The following is a 24879-nucleotide window of genomic DNA, read 5'->3' as shown; positions in this document are numbered from 1 at the left end:
CCAACAAGGAAAGAAAGAAGCATGATGGCAACAAACGTCATCTAGGACCAAAAAAGGAACACAACAAGTTCAAGAATCCTGGGGTCAAAAGGGTCCAAAGAACGAATGCTTTGTGTAATACGGTGAACCGACTTTAAAGAAATGTCGCGGTAAGCAAGAGTCGCCACCGACTTTTATTTTATCCAATTTAATAGAAAGGCTAAATGAACAGAAAAAGACCTTTTAAAAAGATTTTGAGTTTGGGGGTAATTTATACAAAGGGAAGGTTTAAAGCACCCTTTGTATCCATGGTTTTCCATGGGCTCTTAATTGCTTAGCTCACTTTGAAATGTTTGAAAATGTTTGCAGTGAATAAAGAAAAAGATTTGAATAAGGACTTTAGCTTGTAAATAAGCGTAGCCTTTTTGAAGGTTTTTGAAAAAGGGTAAAACTTGAATTTAAACCAGAGCAAGCAATTAGGAGGTAATTACCCTTAAAATATTAAAAGGATCTTTTAGCCTTTCAGGGCTATCCATACCATAAGGGGGTAGGAAGTCCTTTTATTGGAGGTTGAAGGGTCGTCGAAGTTATCGTTCGCCATAAAACTGTCCCTGCCATAAAGAGGGCAGGTAGTCTAAGGGAAGGATAAAATATTCATATTAGGCAACCAATGAGGACACCTCAGCAATCGAAAGGGACTATCATCATCATATCGTAGGCAACCTCGAGGGACGAGATCATGTAACCGAAGGCAACATCGAAGGGACTTATGATCTTTAGTGATGAGAATGAATTGAGGGCAACATTTGCTGAGGCATCCTCGTATCCGAGGGACTTGACTATTCTGTAATAAACAAGGCAATAAGGCACCAAATAACAAGGCAACAGGCAACAAGAGGGGTTACCTTTAAAGATGTGTGGGTGCACAATCACGTGGTTGATTCAGATATATTATCTTGTAATTAATTATTCTAAATTCAATTCGAGGTTTTCACGCCCTAAATTACTAACCACACAGTTAATTAGAAAATAAAGCAGCAAAATTAAATCCTAATTACTATTACAACCTCGGAGCAGTTACATAATAAGGCAAAAACAGTTTGTGGGCAAACCACAAGAAAAGAAATAATTAAATAGATGATGAGTTTAGGGTTACCACAAGGTTTGAGCTTTCATCGATCTCGGTTAATCCTGAAAATTAGGCACAAAGAAGAGAAATGTTAGTGTATTACAGATTCATTGACTATTGATACAAACCCTATTCTAACCCAAAGGGCAAATAAAAATAAAATGATGTTAGACAAACCCTAAAAGGTTAATGAAATCGAAAGTTCGATTAAATAGATAAACCAAAACAAAAATCTAATAATTATAGGGTTAAACCTGATATTTTAATTAATTAAACGTATGAACAAAAAATTAGAAACTTGGCTTTTTGATCTGGTGTGGCGCGTGGCTGAAGGATCTTGGTTAACCTTGAAAATTAGGCATGAAGAAGAGAAATTTTAGTGCATTATAGTTCCACAAGCCCTAGTTGACAAAAATACAAACCCTAATTGTAAAAACAAAATGATTTTAATATTCTTAATAATCATTAAAGGTTAACGGAAAGTCGAGAGTTCGATTTAATATGTATCAATTAAATAATTATCGGATTAAATCCTAATTATTTAATTGATTAAGAGTATTTGTAAAAAAGGAATTGAAAATAAAAAAACAATTATTGATAGAATTGTAAGAAATCGAACTTTCGATAAAAAGAAATAAATAAAATAAACAATATATAAAAATATGAATTTTGGTAAATAAATAAAAGGTTTTTTTAAAAAAATAATAAATATCTAATAAACAAAACAAAAGAAAATAAATAAATAAATAAATGCAAGACTATGTAATTAAAAATAAAAAAAAATTAGAAAATCTTAGTTGCGATTGGGTGTGACGCGCTGGTGAAAGACCATGGTGGAGCTGCGTCTTCAGAGGCATTGGATGGGACAGGGTGCAGATCTGAGGGCTGATATGAGGGGAGCGTATTCTATGCACGTGAGCGAGAGTGCACCAGATCCACCTGGGTCCAAAAAGAAAGGCGCGCACTTTTTCTTTGAAACAGGCCAATCACAGGACGACACGAGGTCATCTTCAACCTCGGTCCGTCGTTTTAGCACCTGGAACCTTTAGCTACGGTTTTGAACCGTCACTACAAAACCTGCGACTAGCCAAAATTGCATACAAGCACAGAAAATAAAATCTAACACCATATTCATGATCACCTCATTCACACGAACACACATGCGTTAATATCAAAGTCTAATTCCTTCTAAATCGAGAATTCCTAAATTTAAGGTATGAACCCTAAAACGGCAATTGGTAGTAAACACGTACAAAAATCCAATTAAACTTCCAGAAACCATCAATACATTGTTATGAACAATAATATGCAATCAAATAACACCAATGATGCATGAATAATGCAATTCGACTCAAATTAAAAATAAACAAACCGTAAGGTATTGGCTCGTGTTCTTGAGGTTTCAGGGGCTTGTGATGATCGGTACAGGTTCAATGATCTCTTGTGAATCGTTCGGAACACTCACAATGCTTTGAATAGACCTCAAATTCCAAAATGACTTTGAGATTTTTGGATCTTTTGAGAGCTCGGGTAAGGTTGCCAATGCTGCCAAAAAAATCCCTCTAGGGGTCTGCAATTGCTCCCTATTTATCATAGAATGAATTAGGTTAACAAATTTTGATAAAATCTTCTTGAATCCCTGATTGCCAATTTGAAAAATTTGATTGAAAATATGATTTTCAATCTTTCTAAATTTGCCAAATTCCAATATTTTTCAATCAATCTTGGGGACCACGAAATTATATGGAATATGCGGGTAAATGATGATTGGATTTGATTCAAATTGATCCCTTAAACCATATCTTTGCTTTTCTATTGATTTACTTAATTTTAATCATTTTTAATGAATAAAAATTCATAATAAATCAAATAAATCAAACAATTTCGTGACAATTGAATTTTGAGGCCTTGGATAACTTGAGAGTGAAGATTGGGCCAAGAAATATTGGGTCCCTTTGCAAAAAGATTCATTTTGGAGCCTTTTATTTCACATTTTTCTTCTCAAAATTGTCCAACTTTGACAAGGCATATCTCCCTTAATTTTTAAGATATGGAAGAGTTCTAGGACTTTTTGGAAACCTTAAGATGTCCTCTACAAGAAACTTTGGAATCTTTTTTCCATTTGAGGATTTTATCTTGATGATACGGGCTTTGACAAAAAACTGCTTTTGATTGATTTCCAAAAAGAACCTATAACCTTTTGATCCATATCTCTCAAATGAAGAATTCTTGGACTTGGCTTGAGAGAGACAAATTTGTAGAGAATTCAATTTCCTTCAAAATGAGCTTTGGATGGAAAATTTCTGATGTTCCATGTGAAAGTTATGGCTGGTCAAAGTTCAGTTGACTTTTAGTCAAAAAAACCTAATTTAGAAACTTTGAATTTTGTTGATTTCTGAACTTTTCTTGATGAATCATGGTCAATCCTTGATCAAATGATGAATGATACTTCAAAATAAGGATTTTGACCAAAAATCAGGAATTTTGACTGCACTTTGACCACAGTTGACTTTTAGGTCAAACTAGTCGACGGTTGACTTTCTGAGCAATTGACAGGGCAATCCTTGGAATTGAAGCTTGTACTTTGCCATAGAGATAGTTTGAAGCATCATAGGCCATATGAAATCCATTGGAGTCTTCGATTCATTGATCTTCTTCAGAGAAGTCAAAACCCTAGTTCATTGAGCCATTGTTTAGGAGGATGTATCTTTGAGCCTTGAACTTTGGTATGAGCTTGAATAGGAGAAATGAGATGGGCAAATTTTGGGGTATGACACTTTGTTTGTGGAAAACCTGGACACTATGCTCGAGATTGCAGGCACAACAAATCAAAAAATGAGATCAATGTTGTTCATGCAAATGATGACATAATTGCTACTGTGAGCGAAATTATGGCAATCAAGGGCAAGGTACAAGGTTGGTGGTATGATACATATGCCACGGTTCATGTCTCCTATGACAGGGCTGCATTCAAAACCTATTCTGAGACAAATGATGGACAAGAAGTACAAATGGGAAATGAAGTACGATCTAAAGTTGTTGGAACTAGATCGGTCGAACTCAACTTTACTTCCGGAAAGAAAATTACTCTTGTCAATGTGCTTCATGTCCCCGACATGAATAGGAATCTTGTTAGTGGGGATTTATTGGGAAAACCTGGTATTAAATCTGTTTATGAGTCGGGCAAACTTATATTGACCCGTAATGGTGTATTTGTTGGAAAAGGATATTCCGCTAAGGGAATGATCAAACTATGTATTACCGACAATATGATTAATAAAATTTCTAATTTTGCTTACATGCTTGATTCCGTGTCTTTATGGCAAAATAGATTAGCACATACTGGTATTAGTTCAATGAAGAGACTAATTAAATCTGGAATGATATCATGTAACATTAATGATTTCAACAAATGTGAATTATGCGTTAAATCAAAGATGATTAAAAAAACCTTTCAAAAGTGTTGAAAGAAAGACAAATCTACTTGATCTTATACATTCAGATTTGTGCGAATTTAATGACATGTTGACCCGTGGGGGCAATAGATATTTCATCATATTCATTAATGATGATTCTAGATACACATATGTATATCTCTTAAAGCATAAAGATGAAGCTTTTAATGCCTTTAAGATTTATAAAGCAGAAGTAGAAAACCAATTAAGTAAAAGTATAAAAGTCCTTAGGAGTGACAGGGGCGGTGAATACTTTTCTACTGAATTTGATGCATTTTGTGAAGAACATGGCATAATACATGAATGTTCGGCGCCTAGAACACCACAACAAAATGGCATAGCCGAAAGAAAGCATCGAACATATCAAGAGATGATGAATGCCATGTTAATGCACTCAGAATTACCTTTCAATTTGTGGGGTGAAGCTTTACTATCCGCTTGTCACATAATTAATAGAATTCCTTTAAAGAAAACTGGTATTTCTCCATATGAGGTATGGAAAAGCATGGCACCAAATATCGGTTATTTCAAAGTGTGGGGGTGTGTGGATTACTACAAAAATATGGATCCTAAGAGAACCAAGTTGGGTCCTCGAGGGATAAGATGTGCTTTTGTTGGATATGCACAAAATAGTAAAGCATATAGACTCTTAAATTTAGAGTCTAATGTCATTGTTGAATCCCGGGATGTAGAAATCTTTGAAAATCTTATCACTAAGGATAAAGAATCAGAGTCGGCCACAAATAAAGAATCTTGTGAAGAAGATTCTTCTCGGATTGTAGAAATACAACCTGAAGGCACTTCTCGAATCATTGAATCACAACCCGAACCTAGGATGAGCAAAAGAGTCTGGAAAACAAAGAATCTAGGACCAGACGAAATTGATTCTCAATCCATTTCATTTTATCTGGTCGAAGGAAATAGTACGAAATTCGTTCAAAGTATTTTGGTCATTCTTCAAGTAGGGGATGATCCTAAAACTAATAAGGAAGCAATAACTTCTAGGGACTCCTCTTTTTGGAAGGACGCTATCAAAGATGAAATGGATTCAATTATGTCTAACCACACTTGGGAACTTGTCGACTTACCAAAGGGATAAGGCCCATTGGATGCAAGTGGATGTTTAAAAGGAAATATCATAGTGATGGTACCTTAAACACTTATAAAGCAAGATTAGTGGCAAAGGGATTCAGACAAAAGGAAGGTATAGATTATTTTGACACTTATGCACCAGTAGCAAGGACAACCACAATTTGGTTGTTGTTTGCTTTAGCCTCTTTGAATGATCTTATAGTTCATCAAATGGATGTTAAAACATGGTTCCTAAACGGAGATCTTGATGAGGAAATCTATATGGAACAACCAGAAGGCTACGTGCTTCCTGGAAATCAACTAAAAGTGTGCAAACTTGTCAAATCTTTATGTGGCTTAAAACAAGCACCAAAACAATGGCATCAAAAATTTGATTCTACAATATTGTCAAATGGATTTATTCCTAATTCTTGTGACAAGTGCTTATATACAAAAGTGCACAACAACACTATAATATTCTCGTGTCTCTGTGTTGATGACATGCTAATAATTAGCAACAAAATGAATGGAATTTTAGAAACAAAGAAATTTCTAACTTCCACTTTCAAGATGAAAGATCTTGGACTTGTTGACACAATTTTAGGAATAAAAGTCAAGCGAAATAGTGGGGGTTATGAACTTAATCAAACACATTATATTGAGAAAATGCTTGATAAGTTTAAACACCTAAAATTCAAGGAAGTGACTACTCCATTTGATCATGTAGTCAAACTTGAAAAGAATGATGGAAGAGCAGTGGCTCAACTAGAATATGCAAGTGCAATCGAATGTCTTATGTACTTAATGCAATGTACCAGACCTGACATATCATTTGCAGTCAGTAAAATGAGTAGATTTACTAGCAACCCGAGTAATGAACATTGGAAGGCAATCACGGGGATTTTTGGCTATTTACTGAAAACCAAAGATCTTGGCCTTCATTATGGTAGGTTTCCTGCCATATTAGAAGGATATACTGATGCGAGTTGGATATCAAATTTTGGAGATCATAAATCTACAACTGGTTGGATATTTACACTAGCTGGAGGAGCAATTTCTTGGAGGAGCAAGAAACAAACATGCATTACTCTTTCGACCATGGAATTAGAGTTTATGGCTCTCGCTTCCGCTGGTCAAGAAGCAGAATGGTTGAGGGATCTCCTTTTGGAAGTTCCACTGGCTAAGGATAATGTTTCAAAGATTATGATACACTGCGATAGCCAGGCCACTATAGCAAGAGCATTCAGCGAAGTGTATAATGGAAAGTCTAGGTGTAACGCCCCAGACTGCTTTCGAGATGATCGACTGACCCCACAAACCAACACATGTCTTTTCAGCATGCTTTGACCTCACTCGCACGCTTTCCAGGAAACTTCCCAGAAGGTCACCCATCCCAATACTACTCCAAGTCAAGCACGCTTAACTGTGGAGTTCTTATGGAATGAGCTACCGAAAAGAAGATGCATCTTGTTGGTATAGGTAGTACCTATCAATCCTTATAAGCTTTCCTTCAACCATGCAGTCTCTTCCCTGCACAGCATCAGGATCCCTCTCATTCCGATGTGGCGACCACCCTAGCCCCCATTGGCCTCAGGTGTTCCATGCGGTGCAACCACCCCTCGCCTTCTTCGGCCTCGGGTGTTACATGCCCACCAGCTTCCGCATGGTTCGTCCTCGAACCACATCATACTGGGAGAGGTCTGGCTCTGATACCATTTGTAACGCCCCAGACTGCTTTCGAGATGATCGACTGACCCCACAAACCAACACATGTCTTTTCAGCATGCTTTGACCTCACTCGCACGCTTTCCAGGAAACTTCCCAGAAGGTCACCCATCCCAATACTACTCCAAGTCAAGCACGCTTAACTGTGGAGTTCTTATGGAATGAGCTACCGAAAAGAAGATGCATCTTGTTGGTATAGGTAGTACCTATCAATCCTTATAAGCTTTCCTTCAACCATGCAGTCTCTTCCCTGCACAGCATCAGGATCCCTCTCATTCCGATGTGGCGACCACCCTAGCCCCCATTGGCCTCAGGTGTTCCATGCGGTGCAACCACCCCTCGCCTTCTTCGGCCTCGGGTGTTACACTAGGCATATAGGACTTAGACATTCGTTCGTGAGAAAATTGATTAAAGATGGAATCATGTCACTCACGTATATACGAACAAGCTATAATTTGGTTGATCCGTTTACTAAGCCACTGGCCAAAGACTTAGTAAAAACAACCTCGAGAGGCATGGGGTTGAAACTCCTTGAGTAAGAGTTCCGACAGCGGCGGCAACCCAATCTTACGTTAACAGAACATTAACTTCAAGATTTTTAATGGGTAACAACAAGTCGTTGATTTGGATAATTATCGAACATTTCGTGATAATGTTGACCTTAAAACGAGGGTTGAGTTTTACTCTAAAAAACTCTTAATGAAGTTCAATACCAAGGGTACGTGTCTTGTGGAAAAGGACACAATATGAACTTCACCTATGTGAATTCCGAGATGGTGTCGTCTCAAAGTGAGAGTTGGAATTTCTCTCATGAAAAATTCATGAAACAGGATAGCACATGGCCATAAATAAGTGTTAAGCGAGTTATGCAGAGGAAGAACCTTTAAAGAGTGTGTGTAAGGCAACACCGGTCTAATCATATGGATTCATGGTTTAAAAGCATTGCTACCTAATATTCCGATTAAACTTTGTGTTGTCCTCACTAAGGTTAAGTTTTAAATCGAAAGATACCTAACTGTATTAACACTTTTTATATCTAATTTCTGGAATTATTAACTTTGTCATTATTAGAACAAGTGGGGGATTGTTGGAAATTATGAGTTTAATTTCATATAGTTGTGTTCCAAAATGACAAATGTGGAATAGAGTTAATTGGAAATAAATGCTTCATAAATAGTCCCATATAGAAAGTGGAGTAAACTTTAAAAGCATTTATAAAGTCCTTGGATCAATGTACTTTCCAAAGGAGCCAAAGAGGATAAGTTCCACATAGACATATGTGGTGGTCCCAAGCCTTATGCCACTTGTCTCTACCAAAAACACCCTCGCCGGTGTCGCCACCAGCGACACCGGCTCCGGGACCGGGTCCGAGGGCGTGGGCGTAGAGGCGCTAGTGCGGCTTGTTGACGGCACTTGAGCACTTAAAGTTTGAATTTTGAATTTGAATTCAAAATACATAACACTTCATGAAGTGGTGCATTGTATTTTATAAACCATTGCAAATTTACATTTAAATGGTGTTGTTTCATGAAGAGTTGCAACTTATGAAACAAACACTTGCATGGCCTATAAATACATGCTTCTTATTTCAGAATCAACACACAAAATTATTATTCTCTAATATATTTTCCAGACATCTTCCTTGCATTCGAGTTTCTTCACCGGTCTTGTGCAGACTCGAGTAAGGCTGAATTATCCTGGGTCTTCAGGCCGTTCCAACTCTAAGACAATCGAGAGTGTGCTTGAAATACTTTTAAGGAAAGTGATTTCGTTAGCGATTCAGCCTGGATCCATTCGATCTTTCCGATATTTCTAACACCCTCTAAACCGTATTAAACAGTATGAAAAGACCAAAATACTCAAATAAATATTTTTACCATTTCACATAACTTATAAGAGATTATCAACAACAAAAAATTCCAGGGGTGATTTTCAGAAATTTCACAAAACTGTAAGAATTTTTGTTGAGATTGATGATGTTCGTTGCTCGATGAATCGGAAAGAAGAGAGCAAGAACAAGAAGAAAAAAAAAGAAAAGAGTAAATTAGGGAAGATCAATTCATTTTATTGATGGTAATTGAAACTAATGGGCTTGGCTTTATTCATTTTGGAGAAATTAACACACCCCATAATCATACCTGGTACCTTCTAAACAGTATTAAACTGTATGAAAGACCAAAATACTCAAATTAAATTTTTTTACCATTTCACAAAATTTATAGGAGATTATCAAAAAAAAAAAAATTACAGGGGCCATTATCGGAAATTTCACGTAACAGTAAGAATTTTTGGTTATTTTGCGAAATTTCAGGAATTTTCAATATTTCTTACCGGAAATTTCAAAATTTTCCAGTGCTTTTTTGAGGCATTTGTACCAGAAATTTTGAAATTTTCGTTAGTTCAATTTTTTATTTTGAAAAAATACCAGAAATTTTGAAATTTTCGGTAACTCATTTTTTAACTAATTGTTTTTGCTTTATTTATTTGTTTCAATGAGGACCAGACTTGTTGATAGAACGAAAGGTCAAACCCTAAAGGATGAGGCAGAGGCTTCCCAGCTACGGGCTGGAAGACATCCTTTGATCAGTTCTCACCAAAAACAGTTGACTGAGTGGGCGCGGTTCTGCGCACCTCGACGTCGGACTACTAGAGTTGCTACTATATAGGAGGCATTTGTACTTGTGCTTGTGGCTGAGCATATACTTGTGGAGGAGTTAGTTGTTTCTATACCCGCTGTGGAGGAGCAAGCTATGGAGGTACCGGTTGTGGAGGAGCCAATTGTGATGTAAGAGGTACACGATGTGGAGGAGCAGGTACCCGCTATGGAGGTGGTTGTCAAGGAGGCTCCTACAACAGTTGATGAGGTGTCTCCTAATGATACACACGCCACGACACGTACGTTTACAGAGCCATCAGTTCATACTGATGAAAGCTTTTCAAGATGACCTACTGACAGGTTCATGCTCACTGGATATAATGATCATGTTGCATTCCGTATATGACAGGGCGGGGTATATATGTTATATTTTTTTATTGTAAATTATTCATTATGACTTGATTGACTATCTGAAAGTTTATTGTTTGTTTCTTAATTTTGTTTCTTATATGAGGGTTCGACGCTAAAGGTCGCATCCCATGGCTCGAAGTTGGAGAACTTCCCAAAATGGGAGATGCCTGAGTAGGTCAAGCGTATTCTTGCCGACTTTAGCCTGTTGGAGTTTGCCGAGTGCTCACTTACCATGCTCGAGGCCTCCCTATTGTTAGCTTTTGTTGAGTGGTGGCACCCTAAGACATCATCCTTTCATCTTTCATTTGGAGAGATGACTATCATATAGGATCATATCTCACATTGTTTCATATTCTCATCGCTAGTACATTTTTCACTGGTCCTCACATTAACCAGGGGACAATACTAGTATAGGTTATAGAGGATCTGGAGGTTGATAAAGGTGTGGTGCTTGAGGAGTTTTCCTGTAACAAAGGCTTGCACCTTCGGATGTCTTGGCTGAGGGACAGGTATGATGAGCTTGTGGCGGAAGAGAGGTATGAGGCTGCCGCTAGGGCGTACATGCTAAATATAATGGCATGTACTCTCTTTGGGGACAAGTTTGGTGTTTATATATTCGCTACCTTTGGTTGTTTAGTAGTCTAGACACACCAAATTGGGCTTGGAGAGTGGTGGCGTTAACTATGTTATACACGACACTTGAAGTTGCTTCATGTTAGCTGACATTTTCGACACCACGCTATAATTGAAAAAAATGAAATATAATTGAGAAAATTGGAAGTCTTCGACAAGATAACTTGATTGATGAAAGCCTTTAGAAGTTACTTTTTGATAAGGAAAGTTGTTAGGCATGGACTTAGAAATATTTTCTAAGTTTTATTATTTGGTTCGACAAAAATGAGCATTCGACATGAAAGTTAAGTCTGAACAAAGGCGTAACTGTTGTTTGTCCTAATCCGTTTTATGAAAGGACGTGTGGAGCTTCAGGGCAAGGGAAGAGCATGTAGAGCATAACGTGGCAACCTCTCATCGAAAGACCGTTGGGGACGGTTATTTGAAATTAGTATATATAGGAGTCTTAGCATTTAGATTTTGGGTGTTCATTTTGTACAAAATCTCATTAATTTACTCAAAGTACATGTGTGTGAGAAACGAGTCATTCTGAGAATGTATGTATAAAAATACCATTTTTACATCCTTTTTTACAGTTTTTTATTTTATAGTTTTAACATTTCCAGAAAGCACATGTCTAAAAATACCATCTTCAATTACCTTTACATTATCTGTTTTATAAGTTACAATGCTATTTTAAAAGATTTACGTAGATCAGACGAACTTTGAAACGAGAACATAATTTGTATCGAATTGTTCCTCACTTTATATGAACATATCTAAAATATAAATCACATGTCCTAGGGCCAATCAAGTCGATCCTGTAAGTAACCAAAAGCTTTTTACTTTTGGAAGACTAGTGTTTGTTTACTAATTTTCACAGTAAACAAATTGGCACGCTCAGTGGAACAGTGCTTTAATATTACAAATTTTTATTTTTGTGCAGTTTGATACAAAATTCTTCATTATCCCTTAGTATTTATATTGTTGCATGAGACTTAGAAGTGGTAAACTAGCCACACACAACGAACGAATACTTAAGAGAAAATACGTTAGGATAACGACAAGTCAACCACAGCCAACGAATCAAAATTCCCCTAACAATAATCAAATACCACCCCAGTTTCTTTAATAGAGGGAACTGCGATTTCAGCGCCCATATCGATTGGTATACCGTCTTCGGCAAGTTTGATGCCAGCGCAGTTGAACGTACAATCTAGTGACGTTTTTACTTACATAGGACTATAGGGCCCACCAGGGACTCCCCCTTCATTGGGAAATGTTTCCCAAAGGCCCCCTTGTTTTTCAGTACCGTCGAATGGTCGTGAACAGCCTTATGGCATGCCAACTACATTTATGGCAGGTCTACATAATACCACTTCGACATATTCAGAACCTAGGATGAATGTGACTTCCCCATTACAAGGTTTTGGCTTTGCTATCAACCGGGTCGAATTAACCAGCCCTTTTGGGGAAGATTTTTTGTCCCAAATGACAAACTTTACAAACAATTCTGCGACAGTCATTAGGCAGCAAAAGGATGAGAGTAACCACAACATGGTCCAAATTCTCGCACAAACATTGGGTACGATCTTCAACCCTTTGATTCAAAATCAACTTAGGCGAACCAACAAATGGTAGCGCAAATAACGCGCCTCCCACAGTTTTTTGGTGTGCCGCAACCTCCCCCAGAGCCCCGGAGATATTGGATAAGCGATAATATAGGGGTGATGCTCGAAGAAGACCCAACAATAAACTAAAATCAAAGGATTACACCCCCCCAAACTTGGTAAACCAAGGAGGGGCTGTCAAACATCCAAGGGTCGACCCTCTCAGGCAAGAGCAAGAAGTCCCTAGAGAGAGAACCCAGGGTGGTGATGGTAGATAGAAACCAAAATGCAGATGAAGTTGTACAACAACTTCTACATGATAATACAGTAGAAGATAATAACTTGGCAGCCTAGGTTGAAAGAATCATGGCTCTAAATAGTGTAATACATTCTTCAATTGGATATACCCCTTAGATGGAAAGTCCCTAAGTTTACCAAATTCTTAGGGGACACGAAAAAAACAACTATTGAACATTTTGATATATACTAAATAGAAGCAGGCGAGATTGCTGCAAATGAAAACCTTAGGATTAAGTATTTCCCAAGTTCACTGATAAAAAATACGTTCACTTGGTGCACTACATTACCAGCAAATTCGATAAATGGTTGGGCACAACTAGAAAGGTTGTTTCATGAACAATTTTACATTGGGCAAACTAAGATTAGCTTGAAAAAGTTGGCAAGCGTGAAGCAAAAATTCACTGAGCCAATAGATGATTATCTAAATAGGTTTCGATTGCTTAAGGCCATATGTTTTTACCCAAGTTACCGAACATGAACTGGTCGAAATGGCAATAGGCGGTTTAGATTATTCCATCAAAAAGAAACTAAACGCCCAACACTTGCGAGATATGGCTCAGTTGGCCGATATGGTTCGACGGATATAGTGCCTGAAAATAGAAAAGGCTAGAACACATAAAAACAATAGAAAAGATTTTCGAGATGGTCGTTGTAATGCCCCGAACTTAATTAATTATTTAATTAAATTAAATCAAGGATTTACTCATTGGAATTAGTCAAAGCCAAGATTTATTGGTATTATTCTAAAGGCGTAATTGGATTAATATGTTGATTTGAGCAGTTAAGTTTATGGTCGGATTAATTAGTCGGAGAAATACAATTGCGAGTTGGTATTAATTAAGTTAAGGAGCAATTGTAGTTGGGGATTATTATTGGGAATAATATTCGTTATGTTATGTGATTATTCAATTATGTGTGTTATTTGGCTTAATTGAGTAATTAGAGGAATATTATGAATTGGGCCAAATTGGAAGAAATATAACTATGAGATTGGATTGTGGGTTAATCCCAATTAAGAAAAGAAGGATAGTAAGAGAGTTAGGGTGTTAGAGACATAACTCTCATTTGGTGAAAGCAGAGAAAGAATAAAAAGAAGAGAAAGACGGGAAATAAGGGAAGAAAGAGGAAAACTATGGCTTGAAGAGGAAGGACTCCATTGAAGAAGGTGAAGCTTTTGCTAAGATAAGGGTGGGGTTCTTGCTCTATAAGGGTTGGCATGATGATGTTTATGGTGGGTTAGATTGTATGTTATTCTCCATGAATGTGTGAGTTTGAAATTGTTAGGGTTTATGATTGAATCCATGGAATTGTGCCATTAATCATTTTGTTGATGTTTATGTATGAACCCATGATTAGAAATATGTTTAGGAACCTTACATATGTGCTAAATTTGCTTTCAAATGATGTATGGATGGTGTATGGGTTAATGGGTGTTGTATGAGGGGATTAGGGAAGAAAAATAGTGAAATCTGAGTTTTCACGCAGCCTGGGTCGACCTATGCAGAATCTGAGTCGACCTAAACAGTCCAGAAAGCCAAAAATCTATTTTTCCTTCAGTTACGTCGACCTAAAGGAGTTTTGAGTCGACCTAAAGTAGTTTGCGTCGACCTGGGAGATGTTTGCGTCCACCTAGGGGTTCAATTTTGACAGATTTTGTAAAGACCATAACTTTTGATCCGTAACTCCGTTTTAGGCGCCGTTCGAAGTGTTGGAAAGCTAACGCAATGAACTATACCATGATGCAATAAAATGATCCATATGATATAGTTTCCTATTATGTTTATTATGATTAAGTGATGAACTATGTTGTGTTAATATATGAAGTATGCTCTTTGCGATGAATTGACATAACTATGTTGTAGTATAACTTGATGTATGTTTTCTTATGATGATACAATGTTATTGAGATAATGATGTATGGGATGATATGCATAACTGATAAAGATGTTGTATGCTATATGCGATTAGTTGTGCGTATTTGATATGTATGAGTAGACGATGATGCCATGAGATGAATTAGCAATATATATGAAGTTGAATATAATGTATTATGATGATTACTTGAATTAAGGAATATGATGAATGTGTTGATGTTGTTGGAAATATGATGAATTTGTTGTTGTTGTTGTTGTTGTTGTCGTTAACATGATGAATTTGTTGTTGTTGTTGTTGTTAACATGATGAATTTGTTGTTGTTGTTGTTGTTGTTGTCGTTAACATGATGAATTTGTTATTGTTGTTGTTGTTGTTGTTAACATGATGAATTTGTTGTTGTTGTCGTAGACCGTATGGTCAATGTTGATAAGTTGTATTGTGATGTATTGTGAGGTGAATTATTGTTGTATGACGATGCAACATAGTGACGTGATTGTGAAGTGATGCATTATTATGTATGATGATGATTTTGTTGTTGTTGAAGTTCGACATTATATTGATAATGTTCGATGGTGATTTAGACGATGTTGTGACGTATTGTTTATGTGGTTTGTACGGATGTTGCATTTATTGAGTCACATCCATTGCATAAAGAGACGGTGGCCTTAATGGCAAAAGCGACGGTGGCCTTAATGGCAAAAGCGATGGTGGCCTTAATGGCAAATAGCGACGGTGTGCCCAATGGCAAATTTTGAGACGGTGGGAGTTTTACTCCAAATGGTACCACATGCATTTGCACAAGTTTGAGTCACATTCGAGTCACATTTAAATTGCATTTGAATTGTGTTTGTATTGTCGTGATGATGAGATGTTTGTTGTGATGTGTTGGAATCTTACTTGTGAATTGCATAAATTGTCATGGTTGATTGTTGACATTGTTGCCATTTCATGAGTTCATTATGTGATTTGAATTGTTGAGACGATGATATGTTTGTTGTGACGTGATGATAGTATAATTATGAATTTGAATATGTTCTCCTAATTGATTAATGACATTATTGCCATTTTTGAAAGTTGTATTATACTGATAAGTTGTTTTGCGATGAAAATATGTTGTGAGATTGTAATACGGTGAACTGACTTTTAAAGAAATGTCGCGGTAAGCAAGAGTCACCACCGACTTTTATTTTATCCGAATTAATGAAAGGCTAAAAGAATAGAAAAAAACCTTTTTAAAAGAAAACTGAGTTCGGGGGGTAATTTATACAAAGGGAAGGTGTAAGGCACCCTTTGCATCCATGGTTATCCATGGGCTCTTAATTGCTTTGCTCTTTTTGAAACCAAAAGTTTAGAAATGTAGAAGAAGAAAATAAGGACTTTAGCTCGTAAATGAGCGTAGCCTTATTGAAGATTTTTAAGAAAAGGGTAGAAAAGGGGATTTAAACCAGAGCATGCAATTAAGGGCAAATTACCTTGATGTTTGTAAAAAGATTCTTTTAGCCTTTCAGGGCTATCCATACCATAGGAGGGTAGGAAGTCCTTTTATTTGGAGGTTGAAGGGTCGTCGCAATTATCGTTCGCCATAAGACTGTCCCAGTCATAGAGGGGCAGGTAGTCTAAAGGAAGGATCCGAATAGCCATCTTTATTAGGCAACCAGAGGACACCTCAGCATTTCGTAGGCAACTTCGAGGGACGAGATCATATTAGCGAATCGAAGGCAGCATCATTGGGACTTATGATCTGAATGAACTGAGGGCAACATTGCTGAGGTGTCTTCGTATTCGAGGGACTTGGCTATTCTGCACTGAAAACACAAGGCAACAAGGCAACAGGAAACAGGCAATAGGCAACAAGAGTGGTTACCAAAAAGGTGTGTGAGTGCACAATCACGTGGTTAACTTCGATTACATTTATCTTATAAAGTTAGTGATTCTATGTTCAGTTCATGGTTGCACTCCCTATTTTACTAACCACGCAGTTAATATAAACAGTGTTAAGTGCCTTCAAGGCCACACAATACAACCAGAAGCAGTTACATAATAAACCATGGGGAAGGGGGAGAAAAAGCAATAAAGATAAAAAAAACCCACATGGCAGATAGTTTTGACATAAGTAATAATAAAAAAAAGGAAATTAAAATATAGTTAGTTTTAGGGTTACCGAACATCTGAGCTTTGACTGGTTGGTTAACCCTGAAAATTGGAAAAGGAAAAATAAACAGAAGGGTAAGTGTAGGGGGAGTTCATTGACCTTTAAAAGTAAATCATAATTTTAATTAAAAGAGGCAAAATAAAATGATATTTAAAATAATAAAATCAGAGACTTAGCTTCTCGATTGGCGTGGCGCGTAGTCGGAGAACCTTGATGATAACCCTGAAAAGCTGCACAAAGAAAAAGGGAAAAATTCAGTGTAGGCATGATCTTCGTAAACCCTGATTAGGGCACAAATTAACTATGGTTAATAGAACAAATTAAATCAAATTAATTAATTATTGGTTTTCAACATAATTAATTAAATCGGCCAAAATAAAATTTCGATTTAATTACCTAACCCTAATACGTATTTTAATCAATTAATAAAACCCTTGATAACTAAATAATTAAACAATTAAATTAATTTAAACATTTAATCATTTAAGTAAAATTATTATTAATAATTAAAATAAATAATTTTTAATATTTTTATGAAAAAAAGGGAAAATTTAGAACAAAATTTATTAAGGAAAATATTTAAAATAATTTTCAAAAGAAAACAAATAGTTAAACAATATATAAATAAATAAAAGAATAAGTTATATAATTAAAAGTAAAAAAAATTAGAAGAAAACTCAGCTTGGATTCAGTGTGGCACTTCTTTGAAGGTCCATGATGGGGCCTTTTCTTTCACATTTTTCCCTTTAAAATTGTCCAACTTTGACAAGGCATATCTCCATCAATTTCTAAGATATGGAGGAGTTATGGGACTTTTTGGAAACCTCAAGATATCCTCTACAAGCCACTTTGGAAGCTTTTTTCCATTTGAAGAATTTATCATGATGATATGGGCTTTGACAAAAAACTGCTTTTGGTTGACTTTCAAAAAGGACCTATAATCTTTTGATCAATATCTCTCAAATGAAGCATTTTTGGACTTGGCTTGTGAGAGACAAAATTGTAGGGACTTCAATTTCCTTCAAAATGAGCTTTGGATGGGAAATTTCTGATGTTCCATGTAGAAGTTATGGCTGGTCAAAGTTCAGTTGACTTTCTCCTATGAAAACCCTAATTTAGAAACTCTTGAATTTGTTGATTCCTGATCCTTTCTTGATCAAATGGTGAATGATACTTCAAAATAAGGTTGTTGACAAAAAATCAGGAGTTTTGACTGTGCTTTGACCACAGTTTGACTTTTAGGTCAATCTAGTTGACTTTCTGAGCCACTGAGTGGTCAATCGTTGGAATTGAGACCTGAATTTTGTCATGGAGGTAGTTTGAAACATCATAAGTCATATGAAATGTATTGGAGCTTTTGATTCATTCATTTTCTTCAGAGAAATCAAAACCCTAGTCCTTTGATATGAGTTTGAATAAGAGAAATAGGATGGGCAAATTTTGGGGTATGACAGAGATGTTATGTGATGTGAAGTGGTGAAATTATGTATGATCTATATCTCCTATATTATTTATCATGCATTCCTTTATATTGTAAGATATATCACCCCTTTGCTCATATTTCCCATACCATGGGAAATGGGCAGGTACTCAAGATTAGTCGTGGATGTTCGAGGTTATTGATGTGAAGTCTTTATGTTGCTTTATGGCAAGTCGAGTTGGTGTCTATTGCTCTGATACGTAGTACTCAGGGGGATTAGTCGTTATTACTTAATTGTTGTATTCTATGATGATATTTGTGTTGAGTTGAATTGAAAGATGTCTATAAGTTGAAATTGGAAGTTATTGGATAAAGTTTTGTTTCCGAATGCTATGTATCTTTGTTGATTGCAATATGAGTATGTTTGTTTGGTTAAGTCGAAATGTGACATCCCATCGTTTGATGAATATTTTAAATGCACTCTGATTTTCGATTATATTTGCGGGGTAGATTTGGGGTGTTACAATAGTGGTATTAGAGCAGGTCGGTATGTCCGGCCAATGTTGTTTATTCCTGTGTACGCGACAAGTGTGTGAAACACTATTGGTACTTTTTATTCTTCTGATCGTTGTCTGGAGGAGTTGGTTTGAAGCTAAGTGAGGGAGAAGCTATGCTTCTCGGATATGTTCAGTTGTAAGGTGTTAGTATATTGCTGCTAGCGACAGTGCAAGTGTTGTCGGAGGTTGCTGTTTCCCGAATCGAAGGTGACTTGGATTTAAGATTTTGGTTGCTAGTTAAGTTGGAATCTCTTGAGGAAGAGGGTGAGCAGGAATTGTTAATGTTTACTACCCGAAGGATGAGGAGCAATGTAGTGATTGGTGATATGCAAGTGTGGTTCAAGTTACAGATGTTTCTGAAGGTAACTATTAAGTAACAAGAATAAATTCTAGAAGATGGAATTTAGAAGTTGTGATGTTCCAGCACTACTGATGGACTGTGAAGTCGTTGGTTGAGTAGCCTTGCGTAAGATGTCGATGTTGGATCAGTTATTAAGTAAGGTTCTGCTGTAGACCTTGCTGTAGGATTATTGGTAAGTGATTGAGACAGTGGTAGAAGCTATTATAGTTGTTGAAACATTTTGAAGCGCGAGTAAGAATTGGAAATACGAAGAGATGAGCATGATTTCAATAATAAGAAGTGTTGATAATGGCATACAAGAATTTTGTTCTGATGTATCGTCAGAGGTGTTTTAGTAGGAAGCTGCAAGACCTCGATGTTAGCTTGTTCAGATGATTTTGGAAGATTATTGGATTATAGAATTATAGTGCTTCTGGTGATATGAGTACAAGTTGGAAAAGAACATTATTAATGTTGGTAATGATGGCTTATGCCCCATTATGGTTGTCGGCTATCTATTGACAAATTGAGGACTTGATCACCCTTAATCTCTTGTTGATAGTAGACGAAATCATGATTGGAAGGCATTGACGTATCTAGCTAGCTTGATAGTGCGTAAAGGGATGAATGTTATGTCGTGAAGATAATTGCTCTCTGGTTGGTGTGAATTAATGGAAAAGTATCCATGAATGGTTGAGAAGTAATGAACAAGTCGGAGAAGCTGATTTATAGGCGAGATAACATCGTAAAGTGAAGGATTGAGAATGTCGAGTGAGCCACGATTTTGTGATGGATGTTTAAGGTAGTCTGAACTAGATTAAGACTTGTGAACCATGTAATTGACTGAAAGATTTAACGTGGACGGTGACTTAAGATGGATTATCAGAGTTGCGCAGCGGATGTGTAAGGTGGCGCAGTTGCTATGCGTGTGTGTTTGTTAGAGGTGAAGAACTAGGTATCGGAAGCCTAAGAGAATGATATGTTTTGATCTGCATGTTTGATTTGGTGAGAGTTGAGATAAGAACGATGTATCGGAGATATGGTATTTTCTCGTGAATACTTGCCGAGTTTATAAGGATAATATAAGGGATTTTAGTTGATGGTGGAGTTGGGTGTATTCGTCGAGTAATCTTGTTAAGTTGATGTTATAGTGATTTGGTTTCTGTTGTCATGATATTGTTGTTGGACTCTGTACGTAAGAAGTGATATTCCGTATCATGACTGAGTTGAGTATGCTGGCTATGTTGATGTCACTATAAGAGTGATACAACGAGGTGGAGAGAAAGTTGTTGGTGTTTGTTGAAGATTGGCATGTATAATTATGGGAATAAAAGTGTGTATGTGTTCTGATGTTAAGGATGTTGTTACGATAATGGTATGGCGTTGAAAACCCAAGTGTATGAGGGTTACGAGTGTTACTACCTTAAGGATCATATGTCAAGGTATTGTTGAGCAAGTGATGATTCGGTTGCTAAGTTTATGACATGAGATTGTATCTCCACGTTTAAGTGTGTTATAGTAGTTTCTACCTTAAGAATTGATAAACCGGGAGATTCCTGAGGTGGTTAGTAAATTGCTAGCAAGTATGTCTTAGAAATGTCAAATAATTGACGTTGGATTTAAATCGGATTGAGTTGTTTTGGTAGTCGAAGTGTTGTCAAACACAACTGAGAATCGGAGAGTTGGAAGCAAAGTTGAGGATGGTTATGTCGGATAGATTTTTGAGGACGAAAATATTCTAAGTGGGGGAGAGTTGTAACGCCTCGAATTTAATTAATTATTTAATTAAATTAAATCAAGGATTTATTCGTTGGAATTAATCGAAGCCGGGATTTATTGGTTTTATTCTAAAGGCGTAATTGGATTAGTATGTTGATTTGAGCAGTTAAGTTCATGGTCGGATTAATTAGTCGGAGAAATACAATTGCGAGTTGGTATTAATTAAGTTAAAGAGCAATTGTAGTTGGGGATTATTATTGGGAATAATATTCGTTATGTTATGTGATTATTCAATTATGTGTGTTATTTGGCTTAATTGAGTAATTAGAGGAATATTATGAATTGGGCCAAAGTGGAAGAAATATAACAATGAGATTGGATTGTGGGTTAAGCCCAATTAAGAAAAGAAGGATAGTAAGAGAGTTAGGGTTTTAGAGACATAACTCTCATTTGGTGAAAGAAGAGAAAGAATAGAAAGAAGAGAAATAAGGGAAGAAAGAGGAAAACTATGACTTGAAGAGGAAGGACTCCATTGAAGAAGGTGAAGCTTTTGCTAAGGTAAGGGTGGGGTTCTTGATCTCTAAGGGTTGGCATGATGATGTTTATGGTGGGTTAGATTGTATGTTATTCTCCATGGATGTGTGAGTTTGAAATTGTTAGTGTTTATGATTGAATCCATGGAATTGTGCCATTAATAATTTTGTTGATGTTTGTGTATGAACCCATGATTAGAAATATGTTTAGGAACCTTACATGTGTGCTAAATTTGCTTTCAAATGATGTATGGATGGTGTATGGGTTAATGGGTGTTGTATGAGGGGATTAGAGGAGAAAAATAGTGACATCTGAGTTTTCATGCAGCTTGGGTCGACCTATGCAGAATCTGAGTCGACCTAAACAGTCCAGAAAGCCAAAAATCTATTTTTCCTTCAGTTACGTCGTCCTAAAGGAGTTTTGAGTCGACCTAAAGTAGTTTGCGTCGACCTGGGACATGTTTGCGTCGACCTAGGGGTTCAATTTTGACAGATTTTGTAAAGACCATAACATGTGATCCGTAACTCCGTTTTAGGCGCCGTTCGAAGCTTTGGAAAGCTAACGCAATGAACTATACCATGATGCAATAAAATGATCCATATGATATAGTTTCCTATTATGTTTATTATGATTAAGTGATGAACTATGTTGTGTTAGTATATGAAGTATGCCCTTTGCGATGAATTGACATAACTATGTTGTAGTATAACTTGATGTATGTTTTCTTATGATGATACAATGTTATTGAGATAATGATGTATGGGATGATATGCATAATTGATAAAGATGTTGTATGTTATATGCCATTAGTTGTGCGTATTTGATATGTATGAGTCGACGATGATGCCATGTGATGAATTAACAATATATATGAAGTTGAATATAACGTATTATGATGATTACTTGAATTAAGGAATATAATGAATGTGTTGATGTTGTTGGCAATATGATGAATTTGTTGTTGTTGTTGTCGTTAACATGATGAATTTGTTGTTGTCGTTGTTGTAGTTGTTGTTAAATGATGAATTTGTTGTTATTGTTGTTGCCGTTAACATGATGAATTTGTTGTTGTTGTTGTTGTCGTAGACCGTATGGTCAATGTTGATAAGTTGTATTGTGATGTTTTGTGAGGTGAATTATTGTTGTATGACGATGCAACATAGTGACGTGATTGTGAAGTGATGCATTATTATGTATGATGATAATTTTGTTGTTGTTGAAGTTCGACATTATATTGATAATGTTCGATGGTGATTTAGACGATGTTGTGACGTATTGTTTATGTGGTTTGTACGGATGTTGCATTTATTGAGTCACATCCATTGCATAAAGAGACGCTGGCCTTAATAGCAAAAGCGACGGTGGCCTTAATGGCAAATAGCGACGGTGTGCCCAATGGCAAATTTTGAGACGGTGGGAGTTTTACTCCAAATGGTACCACATGCATTTGCACAAGTTTGAGTCACATTCGAGTCGCATTTAAATTGCATTTGAATTGTGTTTGTATTGTCGTGATGATGAGATGTTTGTCGTGATGTGTTGGAATCTTACTTGTGAATTGCATAAATTGTCATGGTTGATTGTTGACATTGTTGCCATTTCATGAGTTGATTATGTGATTTGAATTGTTGAGACGATGATATGTTTGTTGTGACGTGATGATAGTATAATTATGAATTTGAATATGTTGCCCTAATTGATTAATGACATTATTGCCGTTTTTGAAAGTTGTATTATACTGATAAGTTGTTTTGCGATGAAAATATGTTGTGAGATTGTAATACGGTGAACTGACTTTTAAAGAAATGTCGCGGTAAGCAAGAGTCGCCACCGACTTTTATTTTATCCGAATTAATGAAAGGCTAAAAGAACAGAAAAAAACCTTTTTAAAAGAAAACTGAGTTCGGGGGGTAATTTATACAAAGGGAAGGTGTAAGGCACCCTTTGCATCCATGGTTATCCATGGGCTCTTAATTGCTTTGCTCTTTTTGAAACCAAAAGTTTAGAAATGTAGAAGAAGAAAATAAGGACTTTAGCTCGTAAATGAGCTTAGCCTTATTGAAGATTTTTAAGAAAAGGGTAGAAAAGAGAATTTAAACCAGAGCATGCAATTAAGGGCAAATTACCTTGATGTTTGTAAAAAGATTCTTTTAGCCTTTCAGGGCTATCCATACCATAGGAGGGTAGGAAGTCCTTTTATTTGGAGGTTGAAGGGTCGTCGCAATTATCGTTCACCATAAGACTGTCCCAGCCATAGAGGGGCAGGTAGTCTAAGGGAAGGATCCGAATAGCCATCTTTATTAGGCAACCAGAGGACACCTCAATATTTCGTAGGCAACTTCGAGGGACAAGATCATATTAGCGAATCGAAGGCAGCATCATTGGGACTTATGATCTAAATGAACAGAGGGCAACATTGCTGAGGTGTCCTCGAATTCGAGGGACTTGGCTATTCTGCACTGAAAACACAAGGCAACAAGGAACCAGGCAACAGGCAACAAGAGAGGTTACCAAAAAGGTGTGTGAGTGCACAATCACGTGGTTAACTTCGATTACATTTATCTTATAAAGTTAGTGATTCTATGTTCAGTTCATGGTTGCACTCCCTATTTTACTAACCACGCAGTTAATATAAACAGTGTTAAGTGCCTTCAAGGCCACATAATACAACTAGAAGCAGTTACATAATAAACCATGGGGAAGGGGGAGAAAAAGCAATAAAGATAAAAAAAACCCACAAGGCAGATAGTTTTTACATAAGTAATAATAAAAAAAAGGAAATTAAAATATAGTTAGTTTTAGGGTTACCGAACATCTGAGCTTTGACTGGTTGGTTAACCCTGAAAATTGGAAAAGGAAAAATAAACAGAAGGGTAAGTGTAGGGGGAGTTCATTGACCTTTAAAAGTAAACCATAATTTTAATTAAAAGAGGCAAAATAAAATGATATTTAAAATAATAAAATCAGAGACTTAGCTTCTCGATTGGTGTGGCGCGTAGTCGGAGAACCTTGATGATAACCCTGAAAAGCTGCACAAAGAAAAAGGGAAAAATTCAGTGTAGGCATGATCTTCGTAAACCCTGATTAGGGCACAAATTAACTATGGTTAATAGAATAAATTAAATCAAATTAATTAATTATTGGTTTTTAACCTAATTAATTAAATCGGCCAAAATAAAATTTCGATTAAATTACCTAACCCTAATACGTATTTTAATCAATTAATAAAACCCTTAATAACTAAATAATTAGTAAAATTATTATTAATAATTAAAATAAATAATTTTTAATATTTTTATGAAAAAAAAAAGGGAAAATTTAGAATAAAATTTATTAAGGAAAATATTTAAAATAATTTTCAAAAGAAAACAAATAGTTAAACAATATATAAATA

The 24879-nt window shown here is 36.2% G+C and overlaps 1 protein-coding gene across 1 annotated transcript in view; it reads right to left on the bottom strand.

The window, feature by feature from the left end:
- Positions 1-13404: 13404 nt before the first annotated feature.
- Positions 13405-24879, bottom strand: part of LOC131659207 (uncharacterized) — a 43091-nt gene continuing 31616 nt past the window's right edge. Inside the window, exon 2 of the mRNA XM_058928432.1 lies at positions 13405-13478. Coding sequence (XP_058784415.1) covers positions 13405-13478 — 74 coding nt within the window. The remainder of the gene's footprint in view (positions 13479-24879) is intronic.

Source organism: Vicia villosa, linkage group LG3 (genome assembly GCF_029867415.1).
Source record: "Vicia villosa cultivar HV-30 ecotype Madison, WI linkage group LG3, Vvil1.0, whole genome shotgun sequence".
Classification (NCBI taxonomy): domain Eukaryota; kingdom Viridiplantae; phylum Streptophyta; class Magnoliopsida; order Fabales; family Fabaceae; genus Vicia; species Vicia villosa.
This window is presented reverse-complemented; position numbering and strand designations above follow the sequence as displayed.